A 14,441-nucleotide genomic window follows, 5' to 3' on the forward strand; every position below is an offset into this window, starting at 1 on the left:
CTCGTCCGTCCCATCCAGCTCCGCATGCGTCTTGAGACTCGCATTCCCCCGGACCATGCCAATGCGCGCGCGCACCTCCGCAGACACACCCCTCAGCGCCTCCGCAATCCGGCACGGATGCACACAATTCACCCCAAAATACACCGCATACCCATCCGTCGCCTCGTCCACGCACCTCACCGCGCTCTCCAGCGTCCGCCCGCCCAGCAACGCCCCATCACTCTCGAGACTAAACGACACCACCGCGGGGAGGTCGACCTCGCGCGCCAGCTGCAGAAAGGCCACCGCCTCGTTGAGGTTCGTGACCGTAGCCAGGGTGAGCATGTCGACGCCCTCGGCGGCGAGGACGCGGATCTGCGCGGCGTAGCCGTCGCGCGCGGTCTCCAGCGAGATGGTGTCCGAGGAGTCGGCGTAGGCGTCGTGCTGCGGGCCTAGGGTTCCGCTGATGACGAGCGGGGCGGGGCAATGCGGGCGGAAGTCTTGCAGGAGGCGCACGGCGGACCGGTTCAGCTCGAGGAGTTTCGTCTCGGTGAGCTTGAGCGGCGCCGCCCAGGGGGTGGAGGCGCGCCAGGTGCGCGTGTCGAGGATGATCCCTGTGTTGTGGGCGGCGGCGATGCGGGCGTAGGAGGTGTAGAAGGAGGTGATGAGGGCGCGGCCGTGGGGCGTGTCCACGAGGGGTGTGGAGGAGAAGCAGGGGAGGGGGATGTGGTGTTTGTAGAAGAGGGTTGTTTCCATGCCGCATTCGGTGAGGAAGGGGGTGGGCGAGGTGAGATGGGGGAGGGTCATGTTGTCTACAGAGTGTATGTGTATAGTATGTGTATGTGTATGGTAGTCGTAGTGGTGGTGTTGTTGGATAAGGTGTCTCTGAGGTGTCGGTGGAGACGGGATATTCGGAACTAAGTGGACACGCTAGCTGTCATGGTAGAGTCTACCGTCTGGAATCAGTATATGGGTCCATCCTTATGGTTCTAAGAGAGGGTTGATAACGAGTCGTGGACTTTTCGACTGCTTTACTGATCAAACTAGAGCAGGCGCATTGCAAGCGGTATCATATAATGGTATGCATTGGGCTGAAGACGTTAGATACTCCGGAGATCCTCCGCTCTGCCCAGATAGCCCTCAGATAACGGTCTAATATGTCTGCAGCAGGCGCGACTGGTTGTACTGCCAGGCCGTCATCTCCTCGCCGTATTTGGCCTCTTCGTCTCGGCGCAGAAGGGCGGGCAACGTGCGCACCGAGGCATCGCGACTCGGCTTTCCAAAGTAAGCAATCGAGTAGCGGTCATCCACCGTGTCGTCGCTCAGCCCCCGCGGGACAGTGACCAGGTGGTTGGCCGAGCGCAGGCGGTCATTGCTCCAGCGCTGCAAACAATCCCCCACATTGATGATGATATCGGTGCAGTCGTCGGGCGTGACGGGCAGGTAGTGGCCCGGGCGGGACTGGTCCTCGACCTCGAGGCCCCCGACACAATCCTGGAACAGCAGCGTGATGGTGCCGAAATCGGTATGGCTCGAGATGCGCATATTGCCGGAGACGAGGGCACTCCGCGGCACGGCCGGATAGTAATTCAATCGCAGCTCGCTGCTGTTCGGGGCGCACAGCGCGGCCAGGTACGAGTCTGGCAGCTGCATCGATCGCGCGATCGCCGACAGCAGCTGCAGATGCAGCGCCTGGCACCGCTCATAGAAATCCTCCATGAAGGCGCGAAACCCGGGCAGATCGTGCTCGTCGGTCCATATGTTGGGATACAACTCGTCCCCGTTGGGCCCCATGTCGAAGGATTCCTACTGCCGTGTCAGTGCCAGGTCTCAGAATGAGCAATCTGCTTACCTTCAGGTCCAGGACTGCCTTGCCCTGCGCGATGACCGATAGTTTCTCCTGGCCCAGGCAGCTCCATCCGCGATGGGGATTGGGCTCCGGAGGATGCGCCGCCTTTTGCTTGTGCTCGAGGGGCAACGAAAAGAAACGGTTGGTCTGTTGCGAGAGCAATTGCATTAGGACGAGATCAAAGGAAAACAGGGTGTTGCATCCATACCCATGAATACAATTCCAGAATGACATCCTTGGGGATGGGATGGTTGGTGATCTTTGCAAACCCCAGACGAGACAGGGCCGCGTACAGATGTTGGCAAAAAGCGTCCTGGCGCTCAGGCGCCTCGTCCAGAAAGTCTGCGTAGTCGAGTCTTTCGACCTCCATGGAGTCAATGGCGATACAGTTACATCGATGCTCAGGAGTCGGCCGTAGCGGGGCTGTTGGAGATGGGAGTTATACTTGGGCATCAGATGTGCCCGTTGAGGCCAAGCCAGCCACGGGCTTATCGTGATAAGATAGGTCAGACTGCACTCTATGATCATCCCGGTCATATTCCCAAAGCAGCATGCTGACGGGTGTCAGCATTCAACTGGAGACAAAGAAAGGATCATCCGGTGGCGCCAACAATGGATTCACTCCGATTCACTTCCGGCCTGGGCAATCAGTTTGGCTGGTGCCTAGACAGTTTTATTGCAAACAAGCATTGGGTTCCTTCTGGGCCAAGACGACGTGATAGTGCGTTTCTTAGCGTGCTGCAGTCTGGGTCACAACTGTCCAGGCAGAAACTGATTCTTTGCATCCCTCTTCTCCTCTCTTAGAATCTGTATGCATCATCAGAAAGAAAACAGCAACCAGCTCCAGAATGGTGATCGTGCTGGAGCGCATGAATATGGCCATCGCCGCCAGCATTGGTCTGGTGTCCGAGGCCATTCACCGGCACAAGACACAAGCAGCAGCTACAGAGAGTACGTGACTTATCCCTCGTCGCATTTTTATGCCACTGATGGGCGACTAATGATTGACAAGATGAGGCCCCGCGTTCATCCCCAACTGACGAACAGTGGGCGCTGGATGAGATCCAGGACGAGCTGCGTCAGGATTCTTCCTCTGACAGCGAGAGCGAGGACCAGCCGATCAAAAAGAAAATTCGCAATCCTGCCCGTCTAGCAGATGATTTCCTTCAGCGATACCCGCCTCCGTCCCCGGAGAGCGCACCCCAAGGGCGACTCCCCTTGCCCGTCATCATCCCCCAGCGTCGACCTGGGGTGCGTAACCGGGGCTTCGTGAGAGCCTATGCTCCAGACCTCCAGGCGTGTGGCATCGACCAGGAGACCTTTATGGACTTCTTGGTGACGTTCACGCGTGCCAGCCGGCCGCCACAGTGGATGGCAGCGACCAATCTGACAGCTGCTGCGGCCTTTGCCCTGCCGGGACACGCTATGGGCGCGGGGGTGGGTTTCGCCATCCAGGTGGTGAACGCGATCGCCATGGAAATGAAGGGGCGTGTGCAGTGCGCGATCCAGAATATCCGAGCAAAGAGAAGGACGACTGACCGGCAACAGGGCCAACTCCTTCCTCCAGAAGCTCAATCAAGGCTTCTTCCAGCCGCGCGGGCTGTACTGCCTGGTCCTCTCCTTTGACAACACCTACGAGGAGGCCATGACCGACGAGTCGCTGGCCACAGCCATTGCCACGAGCACCGATCCGAAAACGGGCCTGCGCAAATACACCGACAAGCTGCGCACCCACAGCGGTACCACCGGCCCAGCCCAGTTCCCAGAGTCCGCTCCACTGGTCTTCCCCATGCTGGACTGGATGGAAAACAACGTCGACGCCACGCAGACAGAGAAGCTGGGTAGGTACACCAAGTTCCGGAAGTTTGTCGCGGATTACTACGACCGACGGGCGCAGGCAGAATACGTGAGTTGCCCTCCTTCAAGGATATGGGTAGAAGGAATCGAGTCCTGATGAACATCGATCGGTCTAGGCGGCGAGGAACCCGGAGAGTCCCCTTGCAATGCAGCCCAAGCGGGCGTTTACGTCCAAGTTTGCCGATCCAAACCACGACACCAACAAGTCCCCGATATCGCTGGCTACGGGGGGTGCCGTTCCCTACAACACGACCTGGCGTAAGGACCTCCGGGACAGAGAGGGAGGTCGGCGACAGCGCAAGATCGCCGATGTAAGTTCCTCCTGTCGCGTAGCCATGTCACGATTAAGTGGTACTAATTGGCACCTTGCTTGTAGAAAGTGTTGTATATGATTATCGTCAATATGCCCTCAGAGGACGACATGAGCCGTGCAGAGAGTATCATGGCCACGGAAATCGGCGCCGAACCGTCTGTCCAGCCCGGTGATGCTACGGCTACAGTGGAATGAGTGGAGCGAGCTCTGGGCGGTCATGGACCAATCTGTAGCACTTCAGTTCCTATCTAATGTCACCAGAATGAATGCCAACGCAGTATGACTGCTCTTCAGAGCATATCTAAAGCACATTGAGGGCCCTCACTCTATCACACCGGTGGTGCACAAGCGATGGTGGTATTACCGTTCGGATGCCAGTATCACTACAATGAACACAAACTGCCGTGATAAGCAGGCAAGCTCCCGCAAATGCAACCACGAACACCGAGGGTAGGCATCCTGTTTTGGGGGCCTGAAAGAGGATTTGGACGCCGTTCCGGTCATCATGAGGTCCATTGCCCCGTGCAATGAGTTACAGTGACCTCTAATATAGATCCAGTCGACTCATCCACCCATGGTGAGTCGGCTGGAGATTGTGCTTCGACTACGACCATTGATTGAATGAGATGCATGCTGGTAGTGCAATGTCGGACATGATAGAAGAGACACATGTGGTACTAAGACCCAACCAGGTGAAGCTGTGTCGTTCCGATGTCTGTATCCCGCCCTGCAGGCTCACGGATACCGGAAGAAGTCAATCTCTCACCCATTGAAGTGAGATCCTTGACTGCGAGAGACCAATCCTCGTCTATAGAATATACAACTGGCTCATAATCGACCCTTAAGTGTAACAACCGCAGCCAGTCGCACAACCGGAAGGCCTGGCCAGTCGCATTGGGGTGCACGAGTGACCAGGTTATAGGACCATCCTTTACAAAGGTATCTGATAACAGCCTTCTGGTGATAAGTGATGTTGAGATGTAAGAAACGATGTCCTAACCTCGGCAGTACATCGCGTACAATACGGTGTGCAACGAGGTAATAAATAGACGGATAGGATCAAGTGCCTACAATCCCTATCCTGAATAAATAGTATTTTTCTTGTACTATTCATCATTCTTTCCAAAAGCTACGGTGGCCCTAGTGATCATAGAATCTTCTAGACATATGTTCCTGTCGTGGCTCGACAATTCGCAGCTTTCTCTTGCAATTTAGTAGAAAGCGTTCGTTGGCTTCCGGTCCATCAGAACCATGGAAGAAGCCTGGTCCAAGTTCGCCGGTCCTACGGGTGGTATCAACGGAGAGCCCTCCTCAAAAGCAGAGCAACTTCTTAGGCTCCTCAAGGGGAAGACTACAGTCAACGATGTCTCTGAAAAGACCACCGACACCCCCGTCCCCTTCCCCATTGCCATCGTGGGCATGGGAATGAGACTGCCTGGGGGAGTCAGCAGCGGAAAGGAGTTTTGGGACTTTCTCATCGACAAGCGAGATGGGCATTGTCCAGTACCCGAGTCACGCTACAACATCGAAGGGTTCTACGACGAGAACCGGGAAGGGAGTATACGAACGAAGTATGCCTACTTCCTGCAACATGACATCACCCAGCTCGACACTGGCTTCTTTGGCATGAGCAAAGTAGAAGCGGGCAAGCTGGACCCGCAGCAGCGTCTTCTGCTTGAGGTTGTATGGGAATGCATGGAAAATGCTGGCCAGACCGATTGGCGAGGAAAGAACATCGGCTGCTACGTCGGCGTCTTCGGGGAGGACTGGCTCGACCTACAAGCAAAAGACACGCAGTTGCATGACAGGTATCGGGTAATGAGCTCTGGGGATTTTGCGCTGTCAAACCGAGTTTCCTTTGAATACGACCTGCAGGGACCAAGCATCACGGTTCGAACCGGCTGCTCCTCGTCCATGGTAGGATTGCATGAGGCCTGTCAAGCCTTGTACTCGGGCGAATGCTCCTCAGCCATTGTAGCAGGGACGAGTCTAATCATGAGCCCTACCATGTCAACGACCATGTCCGATAACATGGTCATCTCTCCGAGCGGCATGTGCCGAACGTTCGACGCTGCTGCGGATGGCTATGGACGAGGCGAGGCGATAAATGTGATTTACATAAAGCCACTGAACGATGCGCTAGAAAACGGCGATCCCATCCGAGCAATCATTCGATCGACTACTGTCAATTGCGACGGCCGAACCCCCAGTATCACCACTCCCGGGTCCGAAGCCCAGGAGAGACTCATTCGAAGGGCATACAGACGCGCGGGCATTGACGATGATCACATCGGACAAACAGCATTCTTTGAATGCCATGGTACCGGAACCATTGTGGGAGATACTGCCGAGACTTCTGTAGTCGCCAATATCTTCGGCAAAGACGGCATATACATGGGTGCAGTGAGTGTTTTGAACTACAATTAAGAATACCGATTCTAATCTGACTTGAATAGGTAAAACCAAACGTCGGTCATTCAGAAGGCGCCTCTGGGATCACGAGTGTCATCAAGTGCGTTCTCGCGTTGGAAAATGAGACTATTCCTCCAAACGTCCATTTCCGTGATCCAAGTCCAAAGAGTAGGTTCAGCCACAATAAGTAAACCATGGATGCATCACTGATCAACATCTCTATCTTAGTCCCCTTCGAAAGTGCTAAGCTACAGGTCCCCGTTGAGCCAACTCCGTGGCCAGCAACTCGCAGCAAGCGAGTGAGTGTCAACTCTTTTGGCATTGGCGGGACAAACGCTCATGTAAGCTCAATCAAATATAAGATTTTATTTGTTGATGTAGGTTCCTGCTTTGACGTTGGGTATTGACTCTGCTAGGTCATCTTGGAATCCGCCGTGGACTGGAAGCAGAATAACGTGCCGAGGCGAGTCACGAAAAAAGACCAGCCCCTCCTATTGTTAGTTTCAGCAAAGAGTAAGCAATCATTGACTGGGCAGATTGAAGTGATGTCAAAGTACATTGAGCATAATCCTTCATCGTTGGATGATCTGGCATATACTCTTGGTCAAAGACGAAATCATCTCAATCATAGAGCGTTCGCCATATCGGAGAGTGGCGGGCAAATCTCTGCCTTTGAAAAAGCCGAAGCAAAGCAGTCGTCCATGGTCTTGGTGTTCACAGGTCAAGGAGCTCAATGGCCCACCATGGGCAAGCAACTCATAGCCCAATATCCACAATTTCGTCATGACATCAGAAACATGGATAGTGTCTTGAGAAGCCTGAAAGTTCCTCCAGCGTGGAGCATTGAAGGTACGTTGCTACCATTTACCTAGCAGTATATGTCTCACATGTTGACCCGGGTTTAGAGGAGCTTTGCAAATCTCAGGAAGACAGCCGGGTAAATGATGCTGAGTTTGCGCAGCCCCTCTGTACAGCTGTCCAAATCGGCCTCGTAAACATTCTGCGAGCATGGGGAGTGACTCCAGAGTCTGTTATCGGGCATTCAAGCGGAGAGATTGCTGCCGCCTACGCCTCTGGGGCGATTTCTGTGCGCCTCGCAATCATCCTGTCCTATTTCCGTGGTCAAGCAGCAAAAGCCGTGTCGGAGACTCGTTCCGGTGCCATGGCTGCGGTTGCTCTGGCACCAGATGAAGTACGATCCTTCTTGAAGGATGGCGTAAGCATCGCCTGTGAAAACAGCCCGCAGAGTGTTACGATCTCCGGTGATGCAGAGACGTTAGACACGATAATCTCCGACATACAATCAGAAGACAAGAACATATTCTGCCGCAAGCTTGCAGTTAATGTTGCATACCATTCACTTCATATGAAGGAAGCCGGCCAGACCTATGAAGCATTGATATCGCCATACATGACGTACAACAGTTCCATGATTCCATTGTATTCGACGGTCACATCAACCACTATGTCCGAGCCTTCGGAGCTGAACGCAGATTATTGGGTCCAGAATCTGCAACGTCCTGTTCTGTTCAATGGTACATTCCAAAAGATCTTGAACAGCGAGAGTAAATCAAGGATATTCCTCGAGGTAGGACCGCACTCAGCTTTATCTGGTCCCATAAGGCAGATAATTCATGGGCATTCGGATGCAGAATCAAAATCAACGGCAACCTACCTCCATACTTTGCGTAGAGAAACAGATGAGTGTGTCAGTCTCCTGCAGACTGCTGGCCATCTGTACACGCATGGTGTCCCGCTTCAGCTTTCTCTGTTCATCCCCCACGGCAAGGTGATAACTGACTTACCTCCCTACCCTTGGCAGCACGAAGACAAATTTTGGAGCGAGACGCGGATGGTGCGTGACTGGCGGTTGCGCGGCGAGCCTCACCATGAACTCTTGGGAAGTCGGACGTTGGAGTCGAGTGATTTGGAGCCGTCATGGAGAAACATGCTCCAACTAGTGGATGTCCCATGGCTTGGAGATCACCGAATCGGCGGCGACATAATCTTTCCATGTGCAGGCTACGTTGCAATGGTAGGAGAGGCAATTCGGCAGGCAACTGGATCGGAGGCATATTCCGTGAAGAACTTGTTCATGCGGACTGCGTTAGTCCTCGACCCCTCTGGGACAACGGAGATAATCACCCACCTTCGGCCAACCAAGCTGTCTGATAATGTCGACTCTGTCTGGTATGACTTCACGATTACTGCGTTCCATGAGGACACGTGGAAGAAGCATTGCACAGGTCAGGTCAGGCCGGCTTCCGATAAGGACTACAGTCCGGTAACCACGAAGACATATCCCAGGCCCATCCAGTCCAAGAAGTGGTATGATGCCTTGGAGAAACGCGGTCTTGAGTATGGAATTCAATTCCGTCGACTTGAGAATATCTCCGCTAGTCCGTCCACTCATGACGCTGCCGCCAAAGTTCAAGACGAGGAGAGCTTCTACGCCAGCCACTATGCTCTTCACCCCGTTCTAATAGATGTCTGCTTGCAATTGCTCAGTGTGGCGGCCACGCACGGAATCCCTCGTCGAATGACGAGGTTGTGCATTCCTTTGGCCCTTGAAGCACTCTACGTTGGCACTGGTCGGGGAACCTTTTCGCTGGGTGTTTCGTGTGATCCCGATGGTAGTAACCTGAGTGGCAGCGCAACGCTTACTTCCGATGACCACGTTGTTCTTGACCTCCAGAAGGGGATTTTCTTCGGCATTCAGGACCCGGATACGGGTAGAAATAAACTCCCAACTTCAGCAGCGCTACACTGGACGCCTGACGTTGACTTCCTGCCTCCCGAGAGTTTGTTGCCAAACTACACCGTATATACCGAGGACGGCAAGGTTTTGAGCTTGATGACGAATGTCTTCATAATTGAGACTTATCTTCGGACTAAATCGTCCACTCCCAAAGCCGAGCATCTGCAGAAATGGATATCCAGGCTCAAGAAGGAATACGATTCCATATCAAAGAACGAGAATCATCTGCTCCCAGAAGCAAGAGACGCGTTTGTTCTTACTGACAACGAGCGACGAGCCAAAATTGAAGAGCTGGAGACTATTTGCAAAGAGGCCGGATCGTATCCAGCGTACCACCTATACAAGAGTATCCTGGACTCCGTCGACGATCTCTTAGAAGAGCGAGTAGAGCCCATTGATCTACTGATGGAAGATGGCGGGCTCAAGGCATTCTACGACGTACAATCAGGCGAGATACGTTGGGGTAGATATCTTTCACTACTGGGACACTCCAACCCCAGCATTCGAGTACTAGAAGTTGGTGGAGGTACAGGAGGTGACACCGCTGTCGCCCTGAACGGCCTTACACCGGATAACGAAAATTGGCTGTATTCGAAGTACACCTTCACTGATATCTCTCCCGGTTTCCTCGGCGAGGCCAAGGAACGGTTCAAATCCTATGGCAATATGGAGTACAAGACACTCGACATTAGCCGAGATCCCGTCGAGCAAGGGTTTGAAGAAGGTAGTTATGACTTGGTGATTGCTTCCAACGTCATCCATGCGACTCCGAAGATTTCTGAAACGCTGGCAAACATTAAGCGGCTACTTTCTCCGAGAGGGCGCTTATTCATGATCGAACTGGCGTGCGCATCGCCGTTCATCGAATATATCATGGGGATCTTGCCAGGCTGGTGGCTTGGAGAAGCCGATGGGAGAGCAGATAGGCCATACATCGAGTTAGAACGATGGCACAAGGAGCTACTCGCCGCCGGGTTCACAGGAGTCGATGTGTTCCAGTACGACAACCCGGAGCCATACCACATAAATGCGCATATCTTGTCAAGACTCCCTCCCCCGCAAATCACGGAGAAACGAGAAGTCTGTGTGCTTTATAGATCGAGTATCACCCCCTGGGCACGGAGTCTGGTAGACGAATTTCAGTCATCGGGTCGTTCTGTTAGCTGGTATAGCTTGGACCAGCCGCCTCCCTCTGGTTCCAATATCATCTCGGTGATCGACTTGGAAGGCCCATTTCTTCACGATATCAGCGAGGACGATTTCAACAAACTCAAGTCCTTCATCGCAAGCATCGAAAGCAGTCGTGTATTATGGATCACACGGTCTGTTCAAGCGACATGTGTCGATCCAAGGTTCGGTCTTTTGCCAGGCCTCATTCGAAACATAAGATGCGAGGTCACACCTCATGTTGCAATACTTGAGCTGGACACTATCGACAATTCTAGCTTACGACCTGCTATTGATGTATATGACAAGCTTCTTTCGTTCAAAGAGGGCAGTGGTGATGCTCCGGAATACGAATTCTGCTTCAAGGACGGTGTCCTTCAAGTGCCTCGGTTCCATTGGTCGTCATTTAACGATCAGATGAAGAGTTCTCGCGGGCTTGAAGGTGCAAGGTGTCTGGATATCGACCTGTATGCAATGCTAGACACATTGGTTTGGACGTGCTCTGCGTTGAAAGAGGAGAGTCTCGGCGAGGATGAAGTGGAGGTTGACATCAAGTATGTCGGGCTCAATTTCAGAGTAAGTTGCAATCCCACAGAAGCACCTAGCCCACACTAAGCGAATAGGATATGATGATTCTCATGGGCTTCATGTCATCCACGGCTGAGCTAGGAATAGAAGCCAGTGGCGTGGTTCGTCGAATAGGACCTGCAGTCAAAGATCTTGCCGTCGGCGACAGAGTTATGGTCGCCGGGATAGGGTTGGCAAGCACCAGGAAGATCGTCCCCTCCAGATGCTGTCTGCCTATCCCAAGTGAGCTGTCACTTGAAGATGCTGCGACTGTAGTCTGTGTCTTCGCAACCGTGATCTACTCACTTCTGAATGTCGCGAACCTGAAGAAAGGTCAATCGGTTCTGATTCACTCTGCGTGCGGCGGAGTAGGCTTATCAGCTATCCAGATCTGTGGGATGAAGGAGGCCGAAATATATGCAACAGTGGGAAACGAAGAAAAGGTGCAGTATCTAATGGAGAATTTTGGAATACACCGCGATCACATCTTCGATTCGCGAAGCTCGTCGTTCCTCGATGGGGTCCTCCATGCTACCGATGGAAAGGGGGTCGATATCGTTCTCAATTCATTGTCAGGTGAGCTTCTGCACGCATCATGGAAGTGCGTCGCTCCGCTAGGGAAGATGTTGGAACTGGGCAAGAGAGACTTCCTCGGACATGGAAAGTTGGACATGGACGTGTTTGCTGAGAATCGGTCTTTCATGGGGATCGATCTGCTTGGAATCATGAAGCACCAGCCCGATATTTTCCGCGAGATGAGTGAGGACATCATGAGCTATTTCAAGCAAAAGAAGTTAGGGCCGATTCGACCTGTGCATGTCTACGATGCGATCAACGCAGAAAAAGCTTTCAGGTATATGCAAGGCGGGCAACACATGGGGAAGATTGTCATCAAAATGCCAGACCATCCATCGGAGCTCCCCATGTCCCGAATGCATGAGACGGCACGCTACTTTTCGCCAGATGTATCCTATCTGTTAGTTGGTGGCCTTGGAGGACTGGGTCGTGCTGTCGCCACCTGGATGGCTGAGAAAGGGGCAAAACACATTATCTTTCTCTCCCCATCAGGTGCACACACAGCCGAGCGTGAGGCATTCGTGAAGAACCTGGAAAGTCAGGGTTGCCATGTCGTGGTTGTCATGGGCAGCGTCGCCAACATTGACGATGTCAAGAGAGCCGTCTCGAGCGCAATGAAGCCCCTTGCAGGCGTTATACAGTTGTCAATGGTTCTAAGGGTATGTTACATCGATGCAGTACTGGCAGAATGATCCGAGCTAATCGATGAAAATAGGACCAAGGATTGCTGAAGATGAGCTACGAGGAGTGGACTACGGCCCTTACTCCAAAGGTCAAGGGAACATGGAACCTGCACAATGTCCTTAAGGATGTGCCCCTGGAATTCTTCGTCCTTATAAGTTCCATCACTGGGCTTTACGGCTGGCCCGGACAAGCAAATTACGGCGCAGCGAACACATTCCTCGACGCCTTTGTCAAATACCGCCAATCGCTGGGAATGGTGGCAAGTGTCATTGACCTCGGTCTCATGGCTGATATCGGATATGTTTCGGAAGCTGCACGCACAGAGACTTTCGATTTGGCGCGCTCGAATTCTTTGCAGACTTTGGAAGAAAGGCAGTTTCTCCAAGGCCTGGAGGCAGCAATCTTCGCCGACAAATTCAACTCTCCCAGCCAGATAGCGGTGGGATTGGGAACTACAAATCTGTCGCCAAAGTCCGACAACATTGGAAAACTGACAAAGGACCGACGGTTCACCATCTGGAAAAACATCCTCTCTAGTATGGATCAAGCGCCAGCCAACCCCAAGGGTGATCAATTGCGGGCCTATTTGGAAACCGTGAAAGAGAACCCGGAGTTATTAGATGACCCCGAAACAGAAGCCAAGATTGTGACAGAGCTAGGTAAGCTCATCGCATCCTATACTTCTAATTCGGATGAGATGACACAGGAGGACTATGCGAACATCGTCATAGACTCCTTGATGACATTTGAGATTCGGACATGGTTCCGTGGGCATGCCAATATCGAGATCTCTCTCGGGGAGGTCTCCAACGCAGGGACTGTCGGTGGACTCGCAAAGGTCGCCATCAAAAAGCTCCGTGAAAAATACCGTTCGCCGAAGGCTCAGGCTGAAGGCGAGGAAGAGGCCCCACAGGAGACAGAGGATCCCGAGGACACTTATCGGGAGGATATTACGCTGGGACGAGCGATACAACCAATCTCGGGTTCTGCTCCAGACTGGTTGTCTGAATCTGAAGGGCGAGTGTTCCTCACCGGTGCAACAGGCTTCGTCGGTGCCTTTTTCTTGGAGCAATTGATGCGGGTACCGCAGGTCAAGGCCATCGCCTGTCTGGTTCGTACGAATGATCCAGAAACAGGAATGGCTCGCATAAAGAAGACATTCCAGACATTTGGTCTCTCGATGTATCCTGGATATCAGTCCAAGATCACCGTTATCCCAGGCGATTTTACAAAAGAAGGCCTTGGTCTCTCACAAGAAACGTTTGATTACATGGCAGAATGGTCCAGCGTTATATTCCACTTCGCTGCTTACTCGAATTACCTGCTTCCATATTCGATGCATAGACAGGCTAATGTGCTGGGCCTTCTTGAAGTGCTCCGGTTTGCTAACAATCAGCGGCTCAAGGCACTCCATTACTGTTCGAGTATTTCCGCCTGTGGGCTTCCCAAAGATCCATCGACTGTGCTAGTGGAAGACGAGAGACCTCTACTGGAGCATCATGAGTTCAAAGAAAGCATCGGGTATACCAGGAGCAAGTTCGTCGGGGAGAATATCATGTGGAACGCTATAGACAACGGATTCCCGATCAGCATCTACCGGCCGTCGGTCATCACCGGGCACTCTGTGACAGGAGTATGTAAGGAAGAAGACATGATCAACCGTCTGTTCTCCAACTGCGTCCGCGCGGGAGCCTATCCACAGCCACCGAACCATCCTGCACATATTGTGCCTATTGACTTTGTTTGCTCGACGATATTGGCCGTATCTATGCGCCCTGACAGTATCGGCCATGCGTTCAATGTGATCCAGCCCGACCAGAGTGAAGTCCCCAGACTTGAAGACCTGTTCCAGATTCTGAATCGACTCACCCCCGTCCCCATGCGCTGCGTCTCTAGCGCTGACTGGATCGAAAAGTACTCCGAGGTGAAGGATCTCCAGGTGAAAGTCAAGGCGCAGATAGTGACGCCGCAGCTATCCCAGCGTGCCCTTTACTGGGACAATTGGAACTACGCTACCACGTATAGCACGGAAAATTTACAGCGAGCCCTCGCTGACAAGCCCAATGTTCTTCGGATGAAACCTATGCCCGAACTCTTCGAAGCGTACTACAAGTACTGGACGAGAAATGACTAGCATCGGCTCGCCAGCCGCTCCTAGTTGGAATCTGGTCTAGAAATTGAAATATTTTGAATTTAGTAATAGAAATCTTGCATCCTCTCCAGCAAAGTGGGATTGTCCTTATTCGGCGCCGTGACCTTTCTTACAGTCCTGGGTTTTG

The 14,441-nt window shown here is 52.8% G+C and overlaps 3 protein-coding genes across 3 annotated transcripts; 2 read left to right on the forward strand and 1 right to left on the reverse strand.

Annotated features, from left to right (window-relative positions):
- Positions 1 to 1,131: 1,131 nt before the first annotated feature.
- Positions 1,132 to 2,198, reverse strand: ATEG_09098 (isopenicillin N synthase family dioxygenase; the record flags this gene model as incomplete). Its single annotated transcript, XM_001217719.1, has 3 exons — positions 1,132 to 1,785; positions 1,832 to 1,975; positions 2,037 to 2,198. The coding sequence occupies 3 exons, from the start codon at positions 2,196 to 2,198 to the stop codon at positions 1,132 to 1,134; spliced, it is 960 nt and encodes a 319-aa protein (XP_001217720.1).
- Positions 2,199 to 2,703: 505 nt separating this feature from the next.
- Positions 2,704 to 4,193, forward strand: ATEG_09099 (uncharacterized protein; the record flags this gene model as incomplete). Its single annotated transcript, XM_001217720.1, has 5 exons — positions 2,704 to 2,779; positions 2,841 to 3,324; positions 3,377 to 3,734; positions 3,802 to 3,996; positions 4,062 to 4,193. 5 exons carry the CDS (start codon positions 2,704 to 2,706, stop codon positions 4,191 to 4,193), a joined length of 1,245 nt encoding a protein of 414 aa, XP_001217721.1.
- Positions 4,194 to 5,249: 1,056 nt separating this feature from the next.
- On the forward strand, positions 5,250 to 14,296 carry ATEG_09100 (uncharacterized protein; the record flags this gene model as incomplete). The annotated part of the gene is made up of 8 exons (XM_001217721.1): positions 5,250 to 6,401; positions 6,455 to 6,578; positions 6,639 to 6,751; positions 6,827 to 6,923; positions 7,283 to 10,911; positions 10,959 to 12,137; positions 12,194 to 12,821; positions 12,894 to 14,296. 8 exons carry the CDS (start codon positions 5,250 to 5,252, stop codon positions 14,294 to 14,296), a joined length of 8,325 nt encoding a protein of 2,774 aa, XP_001217722.1.
- Positions 14,297 to 14,441: the final 145 nt, after the last annotated feature.

Source organism: Aspergillus terreus, genomic scaffold (genome assembly GCF_000149615.1).
Source record: "Aspergillus terreus NIH2624 scaffold_14 genomic scaffold, whole genome shotgun sequence".
NCBI lineage: Eukaryota > Fungi > Ascomycota > Eurotiomycetes > Eurotiales > Aspergillaceae > Aspergillus > Aspergillus terreus.